At 39.7% G+C, this 27,426-nt stretch overlaps 1 protein-coding gene across 6 annotated transcripts in view; it reads left to right on the plus strand.

Annotated features, from left to right (window-relative positions):
• Ccdc88a (coiled-coil domain containing 88A) overlaps window positions 1-27,426 on the plus strand; it is a 156,471-nt gene that overhangs the window by 26,511 nt on the left and 102,534 nt on the right. For all 6 annotated transcript variants that reach the window (XR_005286720.1, XM_038341121.1, XM_038341122.1 and 3 more), the window contains exon 3: window positions 16,962-17,070. Coding sequence is in view for 5 of the 6 variants with exons in the window: in XM_038341121.1 (XP_038197049.1) it covers window positions 16,962-17,070 (109 nt within the window). In the remaining variant the exon portion in view is untranslated. The remainder of the gene's footprint in view (window positions 1-16,961; window positions 17,071-27,426) is intronic.

Below are 27,426 nucleotides of genomic sequence, written 5' to 3' on the forward strand. Positions count from 1 at the left end.
CTACTGCTGACTCCGGCTTGGCACATGCCGCATGGTGTTGCTAGGTACCAGTTGGCTGCTGCTGTGCGGAGAAATACCCATCTATGCTTATTACTATTTTTTGGCTCTCTTTCTCTTTTTAAAAATTATTTATTTTTGTTTTATGTCTATGAGTATCTGCCTGCATGTGTGTTTGTGCACCATGTGTGTTCATTGCACACAGAAGTGTGCATCAGATCAGTTGCAGCTGGACTTACAGTTGTGAGGCACTGTGTGAGTGTTGGGGATTGAAGTGGAGTCGTATAGAAGAGCAGCAAGTGCCATCTCTCCAGCCCTGTCATTTGGAGTTTTGTTCTGTTTTGTTTTTGAAAAGATCCATTCTGACTGGGGTGAGATGAAATCTAGCTTTAATTTGCCTGATGAATAAGAATATTGAACATTTAAAAGTATTTATTACCCATTAATATTTCTTTTTGTTTTTGAAATTTAAAAAATAGTATTTGTGTGTCTGTGTATTAGTGTGTGCACATGTGTGCCTGTGTGTACCCTTGAAGGCCAAAGAAGGTATCATACCCTGGACCTAGCCACTCAGTGTGGGTACTGGGAGGGTAATTGAGTCCTTTTAGAAGAGCAGCAAGTGCTCTTAGCTGCAGAAACATCGCTCTAACTCCATCTATTTATACTTCTTGTTTTGAGAACTCTTTGTTCAGTTTCATAGCCCCTTCCTTTTTGTGTGTGTGGAATTCTTTTTTTTAGTTTAAAATAATTTTTTCATGCAATATATTCTGATCATGGTTTCCCCTTCTTCATCTCCTTTCTGATTCTTTCCACATCTCCAGCCATCAAACTCCATGCAGTCTTACTCAGTCTTTAGAAAACAGGTAAATAAAATAAAATAACAGAATAAAAGGAAAAAATTAAAAATCTACAAAAATAATAACAAACACACATACTCACAAACACAAAATCAGAAATTTTAATATATAACGAAAAGACCAATTAGAATTTTTAAAAAATACACTAACAAAGCATTAGAAGGCAAAAATGAAGTCTCCAAAAATACCATTGAGTTCTGTTTGTGTTGGCCATTACTGTTGGTTATAGGGCCTGCCTGGAAGTGTAGTTTGTATGCCCAATTGTACTCCTTTGCATGCAGATACCAATTGAAGATAGATTCTTAGTTTGGGGTGGGAGCTTGTGTCGACTTCCCCGTCTGTCTTGGATCTGTGCAGGCCCTGTGCATACTGCCACAGTCTCTATGAATTCATGTGTGCCAGACCTGTTATGTCTGGAAGCTACTGTTTCCTTGTGTTATCCATCCCCTCTGGTTCTTACATTTGTTCTGCCTCCTCTTCCACATGGCTCCCTGAGTCTTGAGGGGAGGGATTTGATGAAGACATCTCATTTAGGACTGAATGTTCCAAGGTTCTCACTCTGCACATTGTTCAGCTGTGGGTCTCTATATTAATTCCCATCTACTGCGGGAGAAAGCTTCTCTGATGATGGCTGAGGAGGCACTGATCTATGGGTATAGCAAAATGTTGCTAAGAGCCATTTTATTGAAATGTTCCTTTAGCAGAACAATAGTATCCGCTTTTCTTCTAGGTTTGTGGCCTATGTAGTCTCAGGTTCTTGACCACAGTATCGGGCATGGTTCCATCTCATGGATCGGACCTTAATTTTTTTTTATTGGGTTGTTTGTTTCCTTGATGTTTTAGGTCTTCTTGAGGTTTTTTTTTTGTGTGTGTGTGTTCTGGAATCTGTAATCTTCATATTAATCCTCCACTAGATATATGCAGCAAATATTTTCTCCTCTTCAATCAGTGTAGTGATACTTAATGTTTTAACAAACAAAACTTGCCTGAAGATCAGAGTGCAGAGCTAAGCCACTAGAGGTCAAATGGTGGTGGCTCACACCTTTAACCCCAGTATTTGGGAGTCCCACGCCTTTAATCCCAGCTTTAGGGAGGTGGAGACATGAAGGTATAAGGCTGGTTGGAAAGAGGAACACAAGGTGGGAGGAGACAGGAGCTCAAATGCAGTCTGAGGCAGCAGTCAGACAGACAGTATGAGGATGTAGTCAGAAGATGCATTCTGAAGAGGCGGTCTGAGGATAAGATTGCCTCTTTGATCTGAGCTTTGGTAGAGCTAAGAACTCTAGTGACTGACTGCACTGCTTCTCTGATCTCTCAGCTTTCACCCCATAATATCTGATCCTAGTATTTTTATACAGAACAATTAGAATTTGTGCTACAACTCAGTTGACAGTTTCTTTTACAGAAACTTTAAAAGTACTTTTTAATTTCATGTATGGATATGCATTTAATTTTTGTGTTTCACTTACATGTGTGTATGTGCACAGCATGTGTTCTTGGTGCCTGTGGAGACCAGAAGAGTATGTTGTTTCTCCTGGGGCTGGAGTGAAGGGTCATTGTGAGACTCCATGTGGGTGCCGGAAACCAAACCCAGGTTCTCTTCAAGAGCAGCAAATGCTCATAAACTGCTGAGCCATCTCTCCAGGTCCCAGGAACTTAACTTCATGTAATCCCTTTAATCAGTTTTTGGCCGTATTTCCTGAGCTACTTAGGTCTTATTTATGAAGTCCTTATCTATGCCTATATCTTGTAGTATATTTCCTGCTTTTTCTTGTAGCATGTTCAGAGTTTCAGGTTTTCTCTTGAGGTCCTTAATCCATTTGGAGGTTTGCATACAGTGAGAGATGGATACAGTTTCATTCTCACATGTAGAGGCCCAGTTTAACAAATATCATTCTTCTATGTAACAGTTAATCAGATAGTTGTACTTGCATGGATTTGTATCAGGTAGGTTCGCTGTTGTTTTCCACCAATCTCTGTTTCTGTGTTTGTGCCAATATCATGCTCTTTTTATTAGAATGGGTTGGCTCTGCTTCTTTGGGATTGTTGGTGCATTGATCCAGGAGAGTGAGGGGAGCAGAAATGGGGAACAGGGTTCATATGACCGTGGATATGATGGAAATGACTTCAGTGAATCTGCTCAGCTTTATTCCAGAGTATAGGAAATATATAGGATTGGGGAACCTTGAAACAAACCCTAATTTGCATTAAGTGGCATGCTTCTATCATAAGGCTTTGTATGTGGCAGCAGGGTCCTATAGTAAAGCTTAGTACAAGTCTTAGTTACCATAGGTGCAGCAGGTGAAAGGCTCCTAGCAGAAAACTGTGCCAAGGGTCATGTTAAAGGTAAATCACTATCCAGGCTTAGATACAGCTTTCAGATAAGATCAGTGCTTTGGGTCCTGTAGCATAAATAATAAAAACACAGAGACAGATACTGAGGTTCAACCTGAAGATCAGAAAGGCAAACATCCAGTCACTGACTCTTACCTTTACCTCAAACCAAAATGGCAGTCCTGCCTCCAGAAATCCTCAGTTAAGACTTTATTAGTAAACAAAAGTTTCTGTCCTGCCCACTCCTGCCGCCATTCAGCCCCTAATAAACACACAGAGGCTTATATTAATTATAAACTGTTTGGCCCATTAGTTCATGCTTATTATTAACTAGCTATTACAACTTAAATTAACCCACAATTCTTGCCTATATTTAGCCACATGGTACCTTTTCTCAGTGAGGCATTCTCATCTTGCTTCCTCTGCATCTGACTGGTGACTGTATCTCTGCCTTTCCTCTTCCCAGAATTCTCCTAGTCTGGTTGCCCTGCCTATACTTCCTGCCTGGGCATTGGCCAATCGGCGTTTTATTAAACTAATACGAGTGACAAATCTTTACATTGTACAAGAGCATTATCTCACAGCAGGGCCCAGGGGCATTCTTTTTGCAAATAAGGGCAGGTGGATTATTCCAGTCTAGGCAGCCAGGAAATGAACAAGAAGTCTCCCTTTACAGGTAGAGAGCAGGAAGTCCTGCTGGGGAGGGAGTCCCCATGTTGTCAGGCTTTTGGAGAAAGCTGCCAGGCATGATAGACCACAACCTCTGACCAGCAAGGCCTCTCAGCACTATGGTTCTGTAATAGAACTAGAAGTCAGGTATGGTATTATTTGAGAAATATTTTTTCTCTTTCTTTTTTTTTCTTTTTCGAGACAGAATTTCTCTGTAGCTTTGGAGCCTATCCTGGAACTAGCTCTTGTAGACCAAGCTTGCCTCTAACTCACAGGAATCTGCCTGCCTCTGCCTCCCGAGTGCTGGGATTAAAGGCGTGTGCCAGCGCGGCCCAGTTTGAGAAATATTCTTAATGCTCACAATTGCTTTGCCTATGCAAGGGTATGCTTATATGTGAACTTTAAGATTTTTTTTATATTTCTGTCAAGAATGGGGTCGTAGTACTGTTTGTGATTACATTGAATATGTAGATTGCTTTAGTTAGAATAGCTCTTGTAGACCAGGCTGGCCTAGAACTCACAGAGATCCTCCTGCCTCTGTCTCCCAAGTGCTGGGATTAAAGGCGTATGCCACCACTGCCCAGCTTTGTTGGCTAATTCTTTATTGATTGATTGATTGATTGATTGATTGATTGATTGATTTTGGTTTTTCGAGACAGGGTTTCTCTGTAGCTTTGGAGCCTGTCCTGGAACTAACTCTTGTAGACCAGGCTGGCCTCAAACTCACAAAGACCCGCCTGCTTCTGCCTCCCGAGTGCTGGAATTAAAGGTGTGCGCCATCTTAATTTAACCCATTTCTATTAATCTGTATATTGCCACGTGGCAGTGGCTTACCGGGAAAGATTCTAACTGGTGTCCATCTCAGGCAGAGGATCCATGGCTTCTCCCTGACTGCTTTCTTCCTCCCAGCATTCAGTTCTATTTTCCCTGCCTACCTAAGTTCTGCCCTATCAAAAAACTAAGGCAGTTTCTTTATTCATTAACCAATGAAAGCAACACATAAACAAAAGGACCTCCAACACCAGGTACACCTGTGTTTTGTATGTATATGTTTGGAATAATAATGTCCTCTTGATAGATTGTTTTCCTTACTCATTATGAAGTGACTTTCATCACTTCTAATTTGTGTTGGTCTATTTTATCATATATCAAATAGTGACTCCTGCTTATTTTCTGGTTTCATTTAGTTTGAATACCTTTGTCCATCTTTCATCCAATGGTATTATCTAATTTTGGTGGCAAGATAGTTTGCTTGGGGGCAAGACAAAGGGTCCTGTGTACTGCTCCAGTAATGCAAGTTTGTGTCTTTTGATGGGGAAGTTGAGTCTGTTGCTATTTAGTTACTGAAAGGTTTGTATTAATTCTTTTCATTTTGTTGTTTTTCTTAGTCTTTACTTGCTCAACAAATGTCTTATTACCATTATTCTTTCTGTGTAGCTTCTTAGATTTAATCAGTCTCTTACTTTTGATGCATTCCCTCCATTATTCTTTGTAGAGAGCTGGTTTAGTTCTTTCTTATCAATTACTGTACCCTGCTTTTTTTCATGGGAAGTTTCTTTCTTCCTCTGTGACAGGTAGTTCTTCTGGCAATACTAGTCAGGTTTGGCATCTTTGAAATTTCAGGACTTGAAGTACATTGCTTCAGCTCTTCTGGATTTTTAAGTTTCCTTTGAAAAGTCAGCTGTTAATCTGACAGGCTTGCCTTGGTTCTGTGTATTTCTTTTTTTAAGCATGGCATAGTTTGCCTTGGTGAAGGGCAGTTCTTTCTGGTTCTTTTTGGTGTTCTGTAGGCCTCTTGTCCCTGGATTGGCATCTCTTTACTTAGATCTAGAAATTTTTCTTCTATGATTTTTTTTTCTTAAAATAATTGCTATGCCTTTAACACAGACTTATTCTCTTAGGTTCACACTTTTTAAACTTAGCTTTTTCATAATATCCTACAAATCTTGTATGGTCTGATGCTGTACTTAAAAAACGTTATTGACTTTAACAAATGGTCTCATTTCTTTACCTTATTCTCAAGTCCTGTTATATGTCCTGTATTTGTTCTTTTTTTACTCTTTGCTCTCAGGGGGCCCCACCACCCAACTCCCAAATGAATACATGGAATCTTATTAATGCCTGGTCTTAGCTTGACATGTTTCTTGCCAACTTTTCTTAAATTATCCTGACTACTTTTTGTCTCTTGGCTTTTACCTTTCTCTATTCTTGTGTCTCTCTTTACTTCTTACTGCATGACTTTCTGTGTAGCTGGGTGGCTGACCCCTAATGTCCTCTCGCCTTCTTTTCCTGTTCCTTGATCCTCTCTTCCCAGATTTCTCCTCCGATTCTCCCTGCCAGCCAGCCCAGCCTAGCCTTTCTCCTGCCTAGTTATTGGTCATTCAGCTCTTTATTAGACCAATCAGGTGTTTTAGACAGGCAAAGCAGCACAGCTTTGCATCACTTTACAAATATTCCACAGAATAAACACATGTAATACATATTAAAATAATATTTCACAACAGTGTCTGTGTAGGATATTAATTCTCTATATGATCAATTTTGTTATTTGGGCTTAGGTTTTTAATTGAGTTTTTCATTGCAGTTTGTTATTTCTTCTGTATATCTGTATTTTTGTTGTATTCCATTGTATCCTGTGTTGACTTCCTATATATTTCATTCATCTGTTTTTGTTTTCTTTTTAAGGTGGTTGTTTGAATTTGTTCAAACATTTATACATGTCATAGGGAGCCTGTTACTATGGAGTTGTTGATTTTTTTCTTCTCTCATACAATACATCCTGATTGCCTCCTCCCCTCCCCTCACCTACATCCCTTCTCCTCCTGGTCCACTGCTCCTCCATTTCCCTTCAGAAAAGAGTAGGCCTCCCAGTGTTATCAGCCCAACTTGGCATAAAAAGGTACAATAAAAGTAGGCATAAAGCCTCATATCAAAGCTGGATGAAATAGCAGGCAAAAGAATCAGAGACACCCGAGCTAAACAACCACAGTATGTGTGCGAGGGCCTATGTGCAGGTCCATGCAGGCTCCATGATTGTTGCTGCAGCTCTGTGAGCCCCCAGGAGCCTGCTTGGTTGTTTCTGTGGGCTGTTTTCTCCTGGTATCTTTGAACCCTCTGGCTCCTATAACCCCCCCACCCCCACTCCCATTTCCGGAGGATTCCCTTGCTTAATGCTTGTTTGTGGGTCTCAGTATCTGTTCTCATCTGCTGCCGGAGGAAGCCTCTCTGATGATGATTGGTTTAGGCACTGATCCATGAGTATAGCAGAATATCATTAGGAATCATTTCATTGACTTTTTTTTTGTCAGTTGTGTTTGGTTATGCCCTAGGTCTCTGGGTAATCCAGCTTCCTGATCCTGGCCAGCTGGGTAGTGTTCACATAGTCTCCCTCTCACGGCTTGTGCCTCAAGTTATACCAGTCATTTGTTGGCCACTCCTTCAAGTTCTGAGCCAGCATTGCCCCAGTGCATCTTGTGGGCAGGACAGGTTGTGGGTCATAAGTTTTGTGGCTAGGTTGGTGTCCCAGTTCCACCACTGGGAACCTTGCCTGGTTACAGATGGCCGGTTCAGGTTCCATATCCTCCCTCACTAGGAGTCCTCACTAGAGTCATCCTCATAGGTTCTAGGAAATTCTACTATACTAGGTTTCTGCATTACCCGCAAATGCCAGTCATCTCCCCAAACTCTTTTCCTCTGTTCCTCCCTCCCTCCTCCACCTGATTCCTCTAGTTCCCATCCCCATCTGCCCCCAGTGCACTCACAAAATCTATTCTATTACACCTTCCAGTGAGAATCATGATCCCCCAGACCTTTCTTCTTTATCTAAATTCTCTGGGTCTGTGGAGAATAATGGATTATCCTTTAATAATAGCTAATGTCCACTTATAAGTGAGTGCATATCATGTTTGTATTTTTGGGTCTGGGTTGCCTCTCTCAGGATGATTTTTTTTCTAGTTCCAACCATTTGCCTGCACATTTCATGATGTCATTTTTTTGACATCTAAGCAATATTCCATTGTGTAAATGTACCACATTTTCATTATTTGTTCTTCAGTTGAGGAATAACTAAGTTGTTTCCAGTTTCTGACTCTTGTGGTAGCTTCTTTTGGGTATTTGCTCATTAGTGGTATAGCTGGATCTTGAAGTATATGGATTCCCAGTTTTCTGAGGAACCATCTCATTGATTTCCATAGTGACTGTACAAGTTTGCACTTCCACCAACAATGAAGGCGTGTTCCCCTTGATGCACAACCTTGCTAGTGTTAGCTGTCACTTGTGTTTATCATCTTAGTCATTCTGATAGGTGTAAGATGGAATCTCAAGATAATTTTGATTTACATTTCCCTGATGGCTAAGGATGTTGAACATTCCCTACGTGTTTCACAGTTATTAGAGATTTCCCTAATAAGAATTCTCTGTTTAACTCTGTACCCCTTTTTATTTTTTTTAAACTGGGTATTTTGGTTTGTTGGTATCTAGTTTCTTGAGTTCCTTATATATTTTGGATATTAGCCCTCTGTCAGATGTAGAGTTGGTGAAGATCTTGTCCCATTCTGTAGGCTGCCATTTTTATCTTATTGAAGGTGTCCTTTGCCTTACAGAAGCTTTTCAGTTTTGTGAGATCCCTTCATTAATTGTTAATCTTAGTGCCTGCATGAGATCCCTTCATTAATTCTTAATCTTAGTGCCTGCACTATCGGTGTTCTGTTTAGGAAGTTGTGTTCCATGCTGATACCTTCCAGGCTATTCCCTACTTTTTTTTTCTGTTCAGTTTAGTGTGTCTCGTTTAATATTGAGATACATGATCACTTAGTCTTGAATTTTTTGCAGGATAATAAATATGGGTCTATTTGCATTCTTTTACATGCAGACATCCAGTTAGACCAGCACCATTTGTTGAACGGGCCTCTTTATCAAAAATCAGGTGACCTTGTGGTGATGCACAGATTAATAGAGATGGGTTGATTTAGGATTTAAGATCTAGCTAGAAATAAGCTTAAGCTATTGACCAAACAGCATTGCAATTAAAAACAAAAACAAAACAAAAAACAAACAGAAAAAAATAAGGTGTCCATATGTGCATGAATGTATGTCTGGGTCTTTGATTGGATTCCATTGATCTGCATTTCTGTTTCTTTTATGCTGATACCCCGTGGTTTTTATTACTATAGCTCTGTAGTACAGCTTGAAGTCAGGGATGGCGATACCCCTGGAAGTTCTTTTATTGTTCAGGATTGTTTTTGCTATCCTGGAGTTTGTGTTTTTCCAAATAAAGTTGAGTATTGTTCTTTCAAGGTCTGTAAAGAATTGTGTTGGAATTTTGATAGTGATTGAATGGAATCTGTAGATTGCTTTTGGTAGGATGGCCATTTTTACTGTGTTGATTCTACCAATCCATGAACATGGGAGATCTTTCTGTTTTCTGATATCCTATTCAGTTTTTTTTTTCTTCAAATCCTTGAAGTTCTTGTCATATGGGTCTTTCACTAGGTTAGAGTTAGACCAAGGTATTTTATATTGTTTTTGGTTATTGTGAAGGGTGTTGTTTCCCTGATTTCTTTCTCAGTCTTTCCATCATCTGATTTCCTTTTGAGTTAATCTGTGTCCAGCCACATCATGGAAGGTGTTTATCAGCAATAGGAGTCCCCTAGTAGAATTTTTGAGGTTGCTCATGTATACTATCCTATCTTCTGCAAATAGCGATACTTTGACTTCTTCCTTTCTAATTTGTATATCCTTGATCTTCTTCAACTATCTTATTGCTCTAGATATAACTTTCAGAACTATATTGAATAGATCTGGAGGGAGTGGACAGTCTTGTCATGTCCCTGATTTTAGTGGAATTGCTTTGAGTTTCTCTTCATTTGATTTGATGTTGTCTATAGGGTTCCTGTAAATTGCCTTTATTATGTTGAGGTATGTCCTTTGTATTCTTACTCTCTCCAAGACTTTTATCATGAAGGGATGTTGGATTTTGTCAGAGGCATTTTTGGCATCTAGTGAGATGATCATTTGGGTTTTTTTTTCTTTCAGTTTGTTTAGATGGTGGATTATATTGACAGATTTTCATTTATTGAATCCTCCCTGCATCTCTGAAATGAAGCCTACTTGATCATGGTAGATATCTTTTGGATTTATTCTTGGATTCAGTTTGTGAATATTTTTTTAAGTATTTTTTCATCTGTATTCATGAGGGAAAATGGTCTGTAATTCTGTTTTTTTTAATCTTTTTGTGGTTTGGGTATGGGGTGACTGTGACCTCATAAAACGAATCTGGCAATGTTCCTTCTCTTTCTGTTTTGTGGAATAATTTAAGGAGTATTGGCATTAACTCTTCTTTTCACACTGGAACTAGCAGGCCCTGGACGTTTTTGTTGGGCTTTTTTTTATGACTGCTTCTATATATTAGGGGTTATAGATCTATTTAATATTTAAGTTGTTTATATGGTCTTGATTTAACTTTAGTAAGTGGTATCTATTGAGAAAATTGTCCATTTCTTTTAGATTTTCCAATTTTGTGGAGTGCAGGTTTTTGAAGTAGGACCTGATGGTTCTTTGCATTTCCTCCGTATCTGTTGTTATGTCCTCTTTTCATTTCTGATTTTGTTAGTTTGGATATTCTCTTCATCTTTTAGTTAGTTGGGATAAGGGTTTGTCTATATTGTTGATTTTTCAAGGAACTATTTGTTTCATTGATTCTTTGTATTGTTCTCTTTGTTTCTATTTTATTGGTTTCAGCAGTCAGTTTGATTATTTCCTGCTATCTACTCCTCCTGGGTGTGTTTGCTTCTTTTTGTCCTAGAGCTTTCAGGTGTGCTGTTTAGTTGCTAGTGTGAGATGTCTCCGTTTTTTAATATAGGTACTTACTGTTGTGAGCTTTCCTCTTAGCACCACTTTCATTGTGTCCCATAAGTTTGGATAAGTTATGCATTCATTTTCATTGATTCCTGGGAAGTCTTAAATTTCTTTATTTCTGTCTTGACCCAGTAGTCTTTCAGAGAGTTCTTCAGTTTTCATGAATTTGTAGGCTTTCTGTTATTTCTGTTGTTGTTGAAGTCTATCTTTAACCCATGCTGGTCTGATAGCATGCAGGGGGTTATTTCAATATTCTTGTACCTGTTGAAACTTGCTTTGTGTTCAAGTATGTGATCAGTTTTGGAGAAAGTTCTGTGAGGTGCTGAGAAGGTATATTTTGTTTGGGTGAAACGTTCTGTAGATATCTGTTAGCTCCAGTATTTCTATATTTAGTTTTTGTTTGGATGACCTGACTGTTGATAAAAGTGGGGTATTGAAGATTTACACTATCAATGTGTGAGGGTCGATGTTTGATTTAATTTTTAGTAATGTTTCTTTTACACATGTGGGTGCCTTAGCATTCAGGGCATAGGTGTTACAAGTTGAAATATCATATTGGTGGATTTTTCCTTTGATGGTGTTCTTCCCTATCTCTTTCGACTGATTTTGGTTTGAAGTCTATTTTGTCAGATATTAGAATGGCTCCACCAGCTTCCTTCTCAAGTCTATTTGTTTGGAAAATCTTTTTCCATATCTTTACCCAAGATAATGTCTTCTGTATTTGATGCTGAAATGTGTTTCTTGTATGCAGCAGAAGGTTGGATCCTGCTTTGTCATCCGTTCTGTTAGACTGTGTCTTTATTGGGGAATTGAGTCCATTGATACTGAGAGTTATTTATAACCAATAATTATTAATTCCTGTTGTTTTGTTGTTGTTGTTGTTGGTGGTGGTGGTGGTGGTGGTGGTGGTGGTGGTGGTGGTGGTGGTGGTGGTGTGTGTGTGTGTGTGGTGTTTGTTTCCCTTCTGTTGATTTTGTGATATGAGATTATTTCCTATGTTTTCATGCGTGTAGTTAACCTCCTTGGGCTGAGTTTTCTTTCTAGTACCTATTCTAGGACTGGATTTGTGGATAGATAATTGTTTAAATTTGGCTTTATCATGAAATATCTTGTTTTCTCCATCTATGGTGATTGAAAGTTTTACTGGGTATAGTAATCTGGACCGGCATCTGTGGTCCCTTAGAGCCTGCAGGGCATCTGTCCAGGCCATTCTGGCTTTTAGAGTCTGCATTGAGAAATCAGGTATAATTCTAATAGGTTTGCCTTTACATGTTACTTGTCCTTTTTCCCTTTCAACTTTTAATATTCTTTCTCTGTTCTGTATGTTTAGTGTTTTGATTATTATGTGGCAAGGTGTCTTTCTTTTCTGGTCCAATCTATTTGGTGTTCTTGTTCTTTTATAGGTCATGTCCTTCTTTAGGATAGGGAAATTTTCTTCTATGATTTTGTTGAAAATATTTTCTGGGCCTTTGAGCTGGAATTCTTCTCCTTCTATTCTGATTACTCTTGTTTTTTTTTTTTTTAAGGTTTGTTTATTTATTATGTATACAGTGTTCTGCCTTCATATATCCCTGCAGGCCAGAAGAGGGCACCAGATCTCATTACAGATGGTTGTGGGCCACCATGTGGTTGCTGGGAATTGAACTCAGGACCTCTGGAAGAAAAGTCAGTGCTCTTAACCTTTGAGCTATCTCTCCAGCTCCTATTTCTATTACTTTTATGTGTAGTGTTTTTATAGTGTCACAGATTTCTTGGATGTTTGTGTCAGGTTTTTTATTATTATTTAATGGTTTCTTTGACCAATGTATATATTTCTTCTGTCATATCTTCAACACCTGAGATTACTCTTCCCTGTCTTGTATTCTGTTGGTGATGCTTGCATCTGTATTTCCTGTTAGCTTATCTAGGTTTTCCGTCTCCAGGATTCCCTCAGTTTGTTTTCTTTATTGTTTCTCTTTCTGTTTTCAGGTCTTGAATGGTTTAATACATTTCCTCAACTGTTTGTTTAGATTTCTTTAAGGGATTTTTTCATTTGCTATTAAGGATCTCATCATCTTCATAAAATTGATTTTAAGGTCGTTTTCTTGTGTTTCACTTCTGTTGAAATATTAGGTGCTTGCTGGTGGTGACTGGGCAACTGGGTTTGGGGTCTAGGTGCTGATTTCTGAGTTTGTCTTTGTTGGATGGATGATTTGTTCCTTTGTCTCTGTTTCCTCTCTGGTCTTCTGACTAGAGTCGCCTGTGGTTGAGCAGAGGGACTCTACCCATGTTGGGGACTAGACTTCTGATGACTGGATTTGTGGGCCAGAATATGGCTACAAGGAGGGGAGGGGTAGTTGAGGGTAGGCTGGGCGGGCACTTAGAGAGTGGGGGCAGTCTGCCAATGGGTGGTCTCCTTGGAGTTCTGGTAGCTGGCATGGATAGGAGGCTTTTGCTGGATTTGTGGACTGGGGTATGTGGGGTTGTTGATATTTGAAGAGACGTTTTTGTGATGGCTTTATATGTTACTAGTGTTTTATATGAAGATCTGCCTATCTGAAGTTTGTTGGTTGATTCTTTCCAGCACAGCTGAGTAGAATAAGCATGCTTCTGTGCTTCATGTTTCCTTTGCCTCATGAGTCCTGGCAGTGTTCATTGTTGCTTACAGTTTAGCTGTGGAACTAGTGTTGGTTGTAGGGAGAGGTAGTTGAAGGTGATGTCAGTTTGGAAGAGAGGAGCACAGCCTATGAAGCCTGAGGCAGTGGGCCATGGTAGTGTGGGGATTTACACTGGGGGCAGTGTTTGTGTTTTATGATCTTCAGAGCCTGTAGTTGGTAATGTTTGTGGAAGTGTGCATTGAAGTAGAGGATCCCTTGGCTTCTTTACTTCACAAGCCAGGGTGTGTGTGGAGTGTGATGTGTGTGTGCCAGTTAAGCAGAGTGGATCATGTCCCATTGCTGCCCTTCGGCGGCAGAGGTGTGCACTGGAGGGGGATTTCGTGTTGGGCTTTTTTGACCCAGGCTACTTTGGAGAGCAGATAACAGGGAAATTGGGTCTCTTTGGGGGTTCTTAGTCTTACTAATGAAAAAAAATTGAGTTTACTTAAACAGAAGCTCAAGAACAATTTTATTAGAACCAAATTCCCTGCCCCCCAGCAGACAAGGGTAAAACATAATAGAGGAAAGAAAGAAAAAGGGCATATCAATTTAAATGGGTAGGGAGGGTCACATGGTAGACTTCTGAGAAAGACTAAGGAAGCCCAAAATGTTGGGAGGAAGGCCCAAATTCTTAAGGAGAGCATGCTTAGAAAAAAGGTATTAGAAAAGAAATAAGCACTTTCCTCAATAATCCAGGACAACCTTACAGGTCTGTTCTCCATAAGTAATTACACTTGGTGGGGATTCTGGGAAGAAAATGTTTAGTCTCTCATGAAATAACTAAATTATTCCACTTGTTTCTTTAGCCTGCCTTCCCAAACATAATGGATAACGAGGTTCAGATAAAGTGTTAGACCTCTACCTAGGCCAGAGAGTCCATTCTCTTAACTAGGAGTTTTTCTATTCCTATATCCTAGTAATCAAGCAATGTTTCACCTTCCTAGCTGGAATGGGTGTCACTGAGTGGTGAAGGTGTTGCCTAGAAGCAGGAGGCTGTCCATCTCTTTTTTCTCTGGGGCAGATCTAGTGGGCAGTTGAAGTTTGCACCAGAAGGAAGGGTATGAACCTTACCTTTTCCTGTCTTTAGTGTGTGCCATGTTTACATTTTGTTTTAGATTTTTTATTGTTTTTATTGAGCTATAAATTTTTCTTCACTCTGATTCCTTCCTCCCCTCTTCCCTTCAACCCCTTCCCATGATCTCCACATTCCCAATCTACCAGGAGATCTTGTTTTTTTTCTCCTTCCTATGTAGATCCATATATGTCTCTCCTAAGGTCCTCTTTGTTATCTAGTTTCTCTGGGGTGGTAGCATGTAGGCTGGTTTTTCTTTTTTTTTATGTCCAAAAGCCACTCATGAATGAATACATATTACATTTGTATTTCTTGGTCTGGGTTACCTCACTCAATATGTTTTTTTCTATTTCTGTCCATTTGCCTGTAAATAGCAAGATGTCATTATTTTTTACTGCTGTGTAGTACTCCATTGTATAAATGAACCACATTTTCTTTATCCATTCTTCTGCTGAGGGACATCTAGGTTGTTTCCAGGTTCTGGCTATTACAAATAATGCTGCTATGAACATAGTTGAGCACATGCCCTTGTGGTATGATTGAGCGTCTTTTAGGTATGTACCCAACATCAGTATTGCTGGGTCTGGAGGTAGATTGTTTCCTAATTTTCTGAGAAATTGCCTTACTGATATCCAAAGGGGCTGTACCAGTATGCACTACCACCAGCAATGCAGAAGTGTTCCCTTTTCCCCACATCCTCTCCAGCATAAGCTGTTTTGTTTCTCTCAGTGTCTGTGCTACTGATGTTATATTTAGGGAGTAGTCTTTTGTGCCAGTGCGTTCAAGTGTACTACTTTCTACTTTCTCTTCTATAGGTTCAGTGTGGTTGGCTTTATGTTGAGGTCATTGATCCATTTGGCCTTGAGTTTTGTGCATGGTCATATATATATGGGTCTATTTTCATTCTTCTACATGTTGATATCCAGTTATATTCATTTGTTGAATATGCTTTATTTTTTCTGTTTTTGTTTTTTGCTTCTTTGTCAAAAATCAGGTGTTTGTAGGTGTGTGGATTGATATCTGGGTCTTCAGTTCGGTTCCATTGGTCCTCCTGTCTGTTTTTATGCTAATACCAGGCTGTTTTCGGTACTGTAGCTCCGTAGTATAGTTTGAAGTCAGAGATGATCATGCCTCCAGAAGTTCTTTTATTGTACAATCCTATACAGGATTGCTTTGGCTATCTTGGATTTTGTTGTTGTTGTTTTTTTTCCATATGAAGTTGAGAGTATTGTTATTTCGAGGTTTGTGAACAATTTTCCTGGGATTATGATTATATTTATTTTTTGTCTTGCCTCCTCTACCTATGATATTGGAGATTGACTGTCAGACCTCAACATTGTACTCTACAGTTCTTCCACACTCCAAGGCTTATAGTGGCTGTTTTAAAATAACTATCTGATACTTTTTCCTCATTCATTTCTTTTTTTAATTCTTTTTATTGAGCTATATATTTTTCTCCACTCCCCTCTTTTCCTCTTCCCTCCCATTCTATCTTCTCCCATGGTCTTCACGCTCCCAAGAGTGTTTTTAATGATTGTTTCCATTTTCTTGCCAGGTCATGGATTGCTTTTCATTTGTTGTATTTAGTAATTATTTTATAGTATGCTGGATATTAGGGTCATTATATTTTGTGCCAGCAACTGTTCAGCAGGCTACTTTATATTGTAGACTTAGCCCTTCAATGGGTTATCAGTATTGTTCTACAGGTTGTCTTGCTTGCTCTTAATAAACTAGCTCAAAGCTTATGTTCTGGCCAGAACCTTTTGCTCTTCTATCACACCCCCTGTTTTTAATGTGGATGGGTGTTTTGCCTGCATGCATGTCTTTGTACCATGCATGTGCCTGGTACTCAAAGAGTCCAGAAAAAGGCATGGAATCCTCTGTGACTGGAATTACTGAGAGTTGTGAGCTACCACTGGGTGATGAGAATCAAATCCTGGCCCTCTGGAAGAACAGCCAGTGCTTCTAACCACTGAACCATCTCTCCAGCCCCCGTGTCAATTTTCAATTTTTCATTCTTAACCATATCATGAGTTTCTACTATATTTTTTTCTTCTTTAAAATATGTATTTCTTAAATATGTAATATTTTTAAAATATGTGAATTTCCAAAATTTACACAAGGTTAAAGCATCAACTTCTGTCATCTACTTCATTTTTTAATTTCTGGGATGTTTCCTGATGAAATATTCACATTACAGTATGAGAATAAATAACTACTTGGAATAATAACCTATATTTTGAATTCTTTGTGTAACTGGATTTATTTTAGGAGGATGGAATTAGGAGGTTATTTCTCCCAAAAATAAAAAGTGACATGACAATTAAGGACATCTGATTTTGGTTTCAGATATATTTTGCCACCAATTAAGGAATATTGTATGTATTGTTATTAGAAGCACAGAATACGTAAGAAAGCAATAATTTGTTTCATATCACTTATTAGCACAATTGGATGCATAATTTTTAAAAGAAACTATTGTATTTTATCTCTTGTATCAATATAATTAAAAAGGTGTTTTTTCCTCCCAATTTCTTTTAGTAATCCTAAATCGGAGAGTCAGAGAGTAAATAAAAAAGTCAACAATGATGCTTCACTTAGAATTCATAATCTATCCATTTTGGTGAAACAGATAAAATTTTATTATCAGGTAAGTGGCCGTTTTCTTTTAAATTAGTATTTTGTACACATTTATATTTTTAAGATAATTATTAAGAACTTTCATAAATGTAATAGTTTGGTGGCCTACATGGTTATATTTTTCATGTATGCTTTTTTTACACTAAGTTGGATACATATTTCAGTTGTTAATTCTGAGCATTATTTTTTTAAATGTCTGGATATTTTACCTGCATGTATGCCTGTGTACCATGTGCATGCCTAGTGACTATGGAGGCCAGAAGGAGACAGAGCCCCTGGAACTGGAATAACAGATGTTTGTAAGCCACCATGTGGGTGCTGTGAAATGAGCCAAAATACTCAGAAAGAGCAACCAGTGCTCTTAACATCTGAGCCATTTCTCCAGCCCCAAACCTTAATTCTTAATGCCACTAATGTATCACTTAAAATTGGTGTATTTGCTTTACACAAACTTTTGTTTCATAACCAATATTTAAATGTTTACTTTAGTATGCTTTGTTCTGTTTCATGTATGAGTTATGGATAAGTATGCTTTTAAATTAAACATACATAATTTTTTACGTAATGAAATTCTTTGTTCAGAAAATTTAGTTTATATGCTTCTGATTTTTTGACTTTTTTTTGGAGAGAAGGTTAGTTTGGTTCGGTTGTTTGTTTGTCTTTCTTTGTAGCCATGGCTGTTCTGGAACTTGCTTTATAGACCAGGATGGCTCTGAATTCAGAGATGTGCCTGCCTCCGCCTCCTGAGTGCAGGGGCTAAAGGCGTGGTTATCAAGCCTGGCTCCAAATTTGAGTTGAATATATTAACTCACTCAGACAAAAACAGACACCTCTCAACATGGGACTTAAACCTACAACCCTGGGATTAAGAGTCCCATGTTCAGGACAGGGGAAGAGATGTCCCCCCACCACCATCAAGGCAGGTTGGAGAACTGGTCCTGAGAGAATAAGGGCAGGAGAGCTGCCCCTGCATCTCACATAGACAGCACAGTAGAGCCAACCCCATTGGCAGAGGTTTGGGTGAGATGGAAGAGCTGTGCCCATTACTCATCTGTCATGTGGTAGTGTGGGTGGGGGACAAATACCCCACTCTATCCATCAATGCCTGAGGCAGGAGGAAGAGCTGATCCTGAGGTCATATAACTGGAGAGTTGGCTCTTCAGCTACAGCACTCAGGAATGTGACCCCTATGCCACAGTTGGGCATCACAGTAGAGCTGACCCTGAAGGTGTAGGTGTGGGAGAACTAATTCTGAGGACATGAAAACAGGAGAGTTCTCCTAGACCAAGGACCCAGCTTCTTGGTCATCACTGCAAGGGGTGAACTAGCCATGGTAATACAGGAGAGGTCACCCTGGTGATGAGGGCAAAGGAAAACTAGCAGGTTGACCAACCCTGTAACTACCCTGGCCCAGAACCAGGGTTATGTGTTGGCCCACCCCAACATCCACCCCATCTCTGATCTGCTGGAGCATGTAAAGGGACCCAAAGCTGCAGGATCTCCACAACACAGGGCAACATCAGGATAATCAAGAGGAGTCCCGGTGAGGCCCAGTATTTGATAGTGTAGCAGAAACCAGAGGCCTCAAACCAGACCTCTTTGCAATAAACATTTGCAAGTAAAAATATATGGATAAAAGGTTTTACTGTGTGACTTGCTTTGTCACATTACAGCTTCCACAACACGATTTGTCCTTTTTTTTCTCCTAAGTTTTATTTTATTTTATTTGGTGGGGGAGGGGGGGTTGCAAGGGCAGAGGGCAGATATGAAGGGACAGGGAAATAAATGTGATGGAGATGCATGATGTGAAAGACACAAAGAATAAATAAAGTTAAAAAAGAGTTCCATGCTCTACCAACTGAGGTAGATGGGCAACTGACATTTCTTTATAATTACCTAGTATAGCTTTATTGATTTCTCTCTTGAGCTTTTGACTATTAAGAAAGAAGAGTTGAAGTGCTACTTTAAGCTGAAGGATTTACCAAGTTTTCCTTTATATGCTTTGAAGCATTATTAGTAGGTGCAGATGAACATAAAATTGTTTTGGAGAATGATGACAGAGGTTTCTTTTCCACCCAGTTCTACAACCATTCAGTCCTAAAGAAACACACAGAGGCTTACATTAATTATAAACTGGTTGGCCTATTAGCTCAGGCTTCTTTTTAACTAACTCCAATAATTCTTGTCTGTGTTAGCCACGTGCCTTGGTACCTTTTATCAGTGAGGCATTCTCATCTTGCTTCCTCTGTGTCTGGGTGATGACTGCAGACTCAGCCTTTTGTCTTCCCAGAATTCTCCTATTCTGATCACTCCGCCTATACTTCCTGCCTGGTTGCCCCACCTATACTTTCTGCCTGGCTACTGGCCAATCAGCATTTTATTAAACCAATACAAGTGACAAATCTTTACAGGATACAAGTCCATTGTTTCATAGCAGAGAACTAGATCATTGTGTCTAAAATTCTCCCTGATTATTGGTTTAAGTATTCTGAGGAAAATCTTTTATTTCTTGTTTTACAATTTCATGTACGTATATACAGGGTGTCTTAATTATATCCAACCACCCTCACTTGCTATGCCCTCCCACTCCTCCTGGAAACCCCTCCCCCACCAAGTCCTGTTAGTGCTGCCTGCTGGGTGACTGATCTTGCTGGCAGCCTGTTCCTAAGTACAGTAGTGATGTCATGTCCAGAAGACCACATTGGAGACCCTCTGGCTCTTAGTTAGGTTCTTTCTGCCTTTTTTTCCTCAGTATTCTTGAAATTAATATTTTTATATGAAATTTGTTTCTCCTCCACTCTGAAAATACTTAAGTGCCCATCATACTTAACAAAGACCAAAGTTAGCCTGTATCTGTGTGCTTTTGTAAAATGGTGCTATAACCATAGAATATATTAAATAATCTTTGATTTTTAAATTCTTCTTGATTTGTATTTTTGCTCTAAAGATTTATTTATTGTATGAGTGTTTGTCTGGATATATGTATGTGCACCATGTGTGTGGGCAAGAGCCTACAGAAGCCAGAAGAGGGTGTGTTATCCTCTGGAACTGTAGTTACAGGTAGTTTTGAACTGCCATGTGGGTGCTAGAAATGAAATTTCTGCAAAAACAACAAGTGATCTTAACCACTGAGCCATCTCTTCAACGTCTCTATCTTCTTCCAATTTGACAAAGTATTTTTCAAATCAAACCAGCGTTGCCTGCCTGCCTGCCTGCCTGCCTGCCTGCCTGCCTGCCTGCCTGCCTGCCTTCCTTCCTTCCTTCCTTCCTTCCTTCCTTGTTTTGTTTTGTTTTGTTTTGTTTTGTTTTGTTTTTTGAGGCAAGGTTTCTCTGTAGCTTTGGGGCCTGTCCTAGAACTAGCTCTTGTAGACCAGGCTGGCCTCGAATTCACAGAGATCTGCCTGCCTCTGCCTCCCGAGTCCTGGAATTAAAGGCTTGTGCCACCACTGCTTGGCTAAACCAGTGTTTCTTTAAAAACCAGGCTGCAGATTTCTTTTCTCCCATGTGAGTGTCCAATGTGCAAGGTGGTCAGAAGAGGAGGGGTAAGATCATATGGAACTGGTGGTACTAATGGTTGTGAATACCATGTGAGAAATGGGAATCAAATGTAGGTCTCTGTAAAAGCAACAAGTACTTTTAACCACTGAGCCATCTCTTCAGTCCTTTTTTATTTTTAAGACTTTAGTTTGTGTGAATGCATGTTTTGCCTATATTTATGCCTGTGTAGCACATGTGTGCAGCGCCTATGGATATCAGAAAAGGGCATATCTTTTGGAACTAGAGTTACGGAAGGTTGTTAATTGCCATGCGGTTCCTCTGCAAGAGCAGCAAACAGTCTTAACCACTGAGCCATCGGTCTCTTCAGACCCTACATTTGTATGTTCTTGACTAAGTATCTTATAGTTTGTTGATAGTAAAGATCGTTCTCTCTTCTGATTGCTTTTGACTTGATATCAACTCTTTTCAGAATTACATATTGCTATTCTTAATTGTCTCAGCTTCCACTTAATTCTATCTTTTCACTTTTCATTCTTTTTTGTAGATAGAAAACAGTAGGATTTTCTTAATTCATTAAGTTATTTTTGTGTGTGTTTGCTGTATTGTGTACTGAGTATCACTGCCCTGTGCTGTATTACTGTCCTGTGTCCTCAGCCCTGAAATACATCTTTTAATTTAGTTAGGACTGTCTACATTTAGTTGTATTACTGACTTATTTGCTGACTTCTGCAAACTTGTATTCCTCTTTGGAAAAAAAAGAAAAGACATAATTCTTTCTCTCTTGTTTACCTTAGAGGTTTGGTGTTTTACTGAGTTGGACATATTTTATTTTTTCCTTTTTGTCTTCTGTTTATCTCTTCTTCTAAGTTTTATTCTTTCCTAATCTAAAAATTGTGACTTTTCTTTCCCCCTTTAACTACGTTAATTATCTTCTGCAGTGCTGGTTTAGTGGCTATGCATTACTTTAGTCTGTGCTGCACTTACAACATTTTTATTCTCTGTTGATTTTTAAAGAGTCTGCTAGAATTTTATCAGCACGTGAAAACACCAAACCTAAAACAAATTGGAACAATGAAAAGAACATATTTAAAACATCCAGAAAATAACAGCATGAACATATATTTACCCATCATTAACTGTGCATGTACTTGGAATAAAACCTGGAGTCAAAATAGTAACAACAGCTGGATGGAGATAAAAAGAACTATTTGTTCATCAGAAAAGAAACAATTTAAGAGTAAAATATAGTTTGAACTTAGGGCGTCAGTGAACATACTTTATCGAAAAAGGAAACAAAGATAAATAGAATATAAAATATTTGTATTAACAAAATGAAATATAGGTCAAAAGCATAAAATGTGACAAATAAAGTAATTATGTAATAAAGGAGACAGTTTAACAAAGAAAAAAAAGAGTCTGCTAGTTATAGTCATGTTGGTTGGGCGTTCTTTACTCTCAGCCCTTGGAATGTGTTGTGTATTTTCCTGACTAGCGTTTTCCACTGAGAGGCCTAGTGCTATTTTGATGAGTTTTCTTTTTACGTGAACTGGTGTTTTCTCTTGCAACTTTTAAAATTGTTTCATTTTGTGGCTTTAGCATTTTAACATCATTTGTTTCTTTTGTGTTTGGTCTGTTGAGGATTCTTAATGGGTCCTGTACTTGGATATTCCCAAGGTTTTCTTAGATTTGGGGAATTTTCTAGTATTAATTTTTAAAGATGTTTTCTATGCTTTTTTATTTATTTTTTTTATTAAAAATTTCCGCCTCCTCCCCGCCTCCCATTTACCTCCCCCTTCCCCCTCCACTCCCCCTCCCTCTCATACCCAAAGAGCAGTAAGGGTTCCCTGCCCTGTGGGAAGTCCAATTTCCTCCCCCCTCCATCCAGGTCTAGGAAGGTGAGCATCCAAACAGGCTAGCCCCCTCCCCCCAAAGCCAGTATGTGTAGTAGGATCAAAACCCAGTGCCATTGTCCTTGGCTTCTCAACAGCCCTCATTGTCCACCAGGTTCAGGGAGTCCGGTTTTATCCCGTGCTTTTTCAGTCCCAGTCCAGCTGGCTTTGGTGAGCTCCTACTGGATCAGCCCCATCATCTCGGTGGGTGGGTGCACCCCTCAAGGTCCTGACCCATGTTCTGCCTCCTTCTGCTCCTCATTTGGACCTTGGGAGCTCAGTCTGGTGTTCCAATATGGGGCTCTGTCTCTATCTCCATCCATCGCCAGATGAAGGTTCTATGGTGATATGCAAGATATTCATCAGTATGGCTATAGGATCTGGCCTTTTCCGGCTCCCTCTCCTCAGCTGCCCAAGGAAGTAGCTGGGGGCATCTCCCTGGATACCTAGGAACCCCTCTACTAGAGTCAAGTCTCTTGAGAACCCTAAAATGGCTCCCTTAATTAAGTAAGGTATATGCTTCCCTGCTCCCATATCCACCCTTCCTATATCCCAACCATCCCATTCCCCCAAGCTCTCCCCATCCTCCCCTTCACGCTTTTCTCTGCCCATCTCCCCTTGCCCCCAACCCACCCTGCCCCCAAGTTCCCAATTTTTGCCCGGCAATCTTGTATACTTCCAATATCCAGGAGGATAACTATATGTTTTTCTTTGGGTTCACCTTCCTATTATCTTCTCTAGGATGATGAATTATAGGCTCGATGTCCTTTATTTATGGCTAGAAACCGATTATGAGTGAGTACATCCCATGTTCATCTTTTGGGGTCTGGGTTACCTCACTCAGAATAGTGTTTTCTATTTCCATGCATTTGCATGCAAAATTCAAGATGTCATTATTTTTTGTCGCTGAGTAGTACTCTAATATGTATATATTCCACAGTTTCTTCATTGAGATACCATCTTACACCTGTCAGATTGGCTAAAATCAAAAACTCCAATGATAGCCTTTGCTGGAGAGGTTGTGGGGTAAGGGGTACACTCATCCATTGCTGGTGGGAATGCAAACTTGTGCAACCGCTTTGGAATGCAGTGTGGAGGTTTCTCAGGAAATTTGGGATCAACCTACCCCAGGACCCAGCAATCCCACTCTTGGGAATTTACCCAAGAGATGCCCAATCATATTACAAAAGCATTTGTTCAACTATGTTCATAGCAGCATTATTTGTAATAGCCAGAACCTGGAAACAACCTAGATGCCCTTCAGTTTTCTATGCTTTTTAAGTTTGTGTTTTGACAACTTCTTGTGTATTCAGTGGGTTCTCAGGATCAATTTCTTGGTTGTGGCCTAGATGTCTTGATAGTTTTGGTTTTTTTCCTTTGGAGGGGTATGTGGTTGTAATATTTCCTTTTCTCTATCATCAGTCATTGACTATCTCTCATTTGGCACTGCTAGTCACTATGATTTTTTTTTTTGATTCATTGAAATTTTTACTTCTTTACTTTTCTGGGTTCACTTCTGTTTGTTTCTTTGGTGTGTTATCCATTTGCTTGCTGGATTTCTTATCTGTATTGCTGACCTTGTCTAGGTCTTAAATCTACTTCCATACTTATCAGCTCGTGTGAAGTCTCTTTGAGGTTATTGGTCAGTTTTAAACTAGACTGTTGTGTTGTTTTACATTTCAACCATTTCTGTATTTTTTAATTCATTCAATGATATTTTATTGTGAATTTTCTTTTTAAAACTTTTTTCATTTTTAGACAGGCTCTCACTATGTAGATTACTCTGAAGCTCATTATGTAGGCCATGCTGACCTCAGACTCATAGAGATTCTTCTGCCTTTCCTTTAGAGTGGTGGGGTACAGCCATGGGTCCTCACACGTGTACCCTAAGTGTGAACTTATACAGGAGGGGGCCTGTTGCTTATTTTCATGTTTAAACTATAGACATGAAGATTTGCAATTTATACTTTTGTCAGGTATGTTATCTCTTTACTAGGGATTCATCTTAGGTGGAGACCTTCTCTCACGTTCTCAGTTTCTGTTGCATTTCAGAGAGGAGAAAACAAACTTCCCCAACTGCAGACACACCAAGACAAAGCATATGCACAGAAATAAAAATTAACTATAAATGATATACCACTAAATGCTGTAAGATAAGAAAATGGGAAAATTCATGTTAATTATGAAGTTTATAACTCGGATAAAAGTAATAGTAAATGTGTAAACTAAAGGATGCTGTCAGGGAAAGAGTGAGTGAAAAAGGAAGGCAAAATGAGACAAAAAAGAAAGACAGAATTTTTAAGCACAAGATGAGAAGTAACAACAAATGTGATGAAGTAAATCTACGAAAAGGATTAAAAATAAGATCATAAATAAATTATTTTTAAAAAATAATATAAGAAGTAAAAATAATTCTTTTTTATCAGCATGTGCACTTTATTGAATTCACTGTGGACAGATGTATGAAGGTAACATTTGCATATGTGTAGAGTAAGAAAGGATTATGGGGCAGGCAGCTCTGGACTGTGTAGCACAGGGCAGGACTGAATCCAAAATGTGGCATTCTTTGTGAAGAGGCTTGAAAGACTGCCACAGAGGTGGTGGAGACAATAATGGTGCAGACATTGACCAGTAGGATGCTGAAGATCAGGGAGCTGATATTCACACATTTGCCAGTGGAGGCATAGGCCTGGGCTTCAATCACATGGCCCATCATCTTCCTGTCCTTGGTCTTCACAGATTAGGCATAAGCAATGAAACCCAGGCAACAGATATTCAAAAAGAGTTCATTGAACAGGGACCAGATGACATGGTCAGACACAGAGACCTTTCTGGGCATGTTGATCACAGTGGTCCTCACCACATCTGAGTTGTGGGATTCTCCCTGTTTAGTCTCCCCATACTCCTCTTTGATTGTCTCATAGCTTGGGAATTATGGTCATGGTATTGACTCGAACAATCGCCCTGTCGGGTGGATGGCTGCTGCTACCCTCCCTGGCCAGTAAGAATAATTCTAAGAATAATAAACATGTTTAAAAAATAGACCAAACAGTTTAAAGAAGTGACAAAGAATTGAGGCACTTTGTTCTGAACACTTTAAAGGAACCTGCCTCTTTTTATTACCCTGATTTTTATTATTTATTTATTTATTTGCTTATTTTTTAATGCATAGAGTCGTCTATAACTTTGCTATCTTACTAAAACTTTCTTCACTTTCTTGTTTTCTAGTGTTCATACATGATTTGGGTTTTGAGATAATACTGCTTTCTTAGAAAAATTCTGGAAGTGTTTCCAGATATTTTGTGGCATCCCTTTATGTTGGACAAATGATACCAAGACTAAGGTCTTGAGACATCTTGAGTTTCTTAGACTCATTAATAAAATAATTCAAGAATCGATTCAATTGGAAGTGCCAGTAAAACTAAGAGTTTAAAAGAAATACACTCCAAGACAGGCAAGCTGTAGATTTCAGCTGCTGCACAGAAGATGCTAGAAGAAAGAAAGAAAACACATACAGAGGCAGCCACACAGTGGGAAGTGTGTATGTGAGTGCTTTAGAATAAAAAATTGAAGACTGAAATATTAGGAAATCCCAAAGTGTTGTGGAACACATATGTAGAACAGAGAAAGACAAAAAGAAAATATTACACTTTTCTGAGTAAAAAGAAGAATAGGTCCAAGCCATTTGGTTGTGTTCTTTTTTTTTTTTTTCTCATGGTTTATTTTTTTTATATTTAAGAATTTCCATCTCCTTCCCTCCTCCTCTCCCCTCCCTCCCCTCCTCCTCCCCCTTCCCTCCCCTCCTTCTCCCCCTTCGCTCCCCTCCCCTCCACCCATACTTCCCCTCCCTCCCTCTCAAGGCCAAGGAGCCATCAGGGTTCCCCACTCTATGCTAAGACCAAGGTCCTCCCAACTCCCCCCAGGTCCAGGAAGGTGATCGACCAAGCTGAGAAGGCTCCCACAGAGCCCGTCCATGCAGAAGAGTCAGAGCCCAGAGCCATTGTCCTTTGCTTCTCAGTCAGCCCCCGCTGTTGGCCACATTCAGAGAGACGGGTTTGGTTGCATGATCCATCAGTCCCATTCCAACTGGAGTTGGTGATCTCCCATTAGTTCTGTCCCACCGTCTCCATGAGTGAACGCACCCCTCTCGTTCCTGACTTTCTCCCTCATGTTCTCGCTCCTTCTGCTCCTCATCAGGACCTTGGGAGCTCAGTCCAGTGCGCCAATGTGGGGCTCAGTCACCTTCCCCATCTGTCGCCAGATGGAGGTTCCCTCACGGTCCTGACTTTCTTTCTCATGTTCTTCCTCCTTCTGCTCCTCATCAGGACCTTGGGAGCTCAGTCCGGTGCTCCAATGTGGGGCTCTGTCATTTTCTTCATCTATCGTCAGGTGGAGGTTCTATGGTGATATGCAAGAAATTCATCAGTATGGCTATAGGAACTGGCCTTTTCAGGCTCCCTCTCCTCAGCTGCCCAAGGAACTAACTGGGGGCATCTCCCTGGAAACCTGGGAACCCCTCTAGGGTCAAGTCTCTTGACAACCCTCAGGTAGCTCCTTAAATTAAGATATATGCTTCCCTGCTCCCATATCCACCCTTCCTATATCCCAAGCACCCCATTCCTCCGAGCTCCCCCCGTTCTCCCCTTCACACTTTTCTCTCCCCATCTTCCCTTGGCCCAGTCTTGCCCAACCCTCAAGTTCCCAATTTTGCCTGGCTATCGTGTCTACTTCCAATATCCAGGAGGATTACTATATCTTTTTTGGGGAGTTCACCTTCTTATTATCTTCTCAAGGATCCCAAATTTATAGGCTCGATGTTCTTTAATTATGGCTAGAAACCGATTATGAGTGAGTACATCCCATGTTCATCTTTTTGGGTCTGGGTTACCTCACTCAGAATAGTGTTTTCTATTTCCATCCATTTGCCTGCAAAATTCAAGATGTCATTGTTTTTTACCGCTGAGTAGTATTCTAGCATG

The sequence above is a fragment of the Arvicola amphibius genome, chromosome 1 (assembly GCF_903992535.2).
Source record: "Arvicola amphibius chromosome 1, mArvAmp1.2, whole genome shotgun sequence".
Taxonomy (NCBI): domain Eukaryota; kingdom Metazoa; phylum Chordata; class Mammalia; order Rodentia; family Cricetidae; genus Arvicola; species Arvicola amphibius.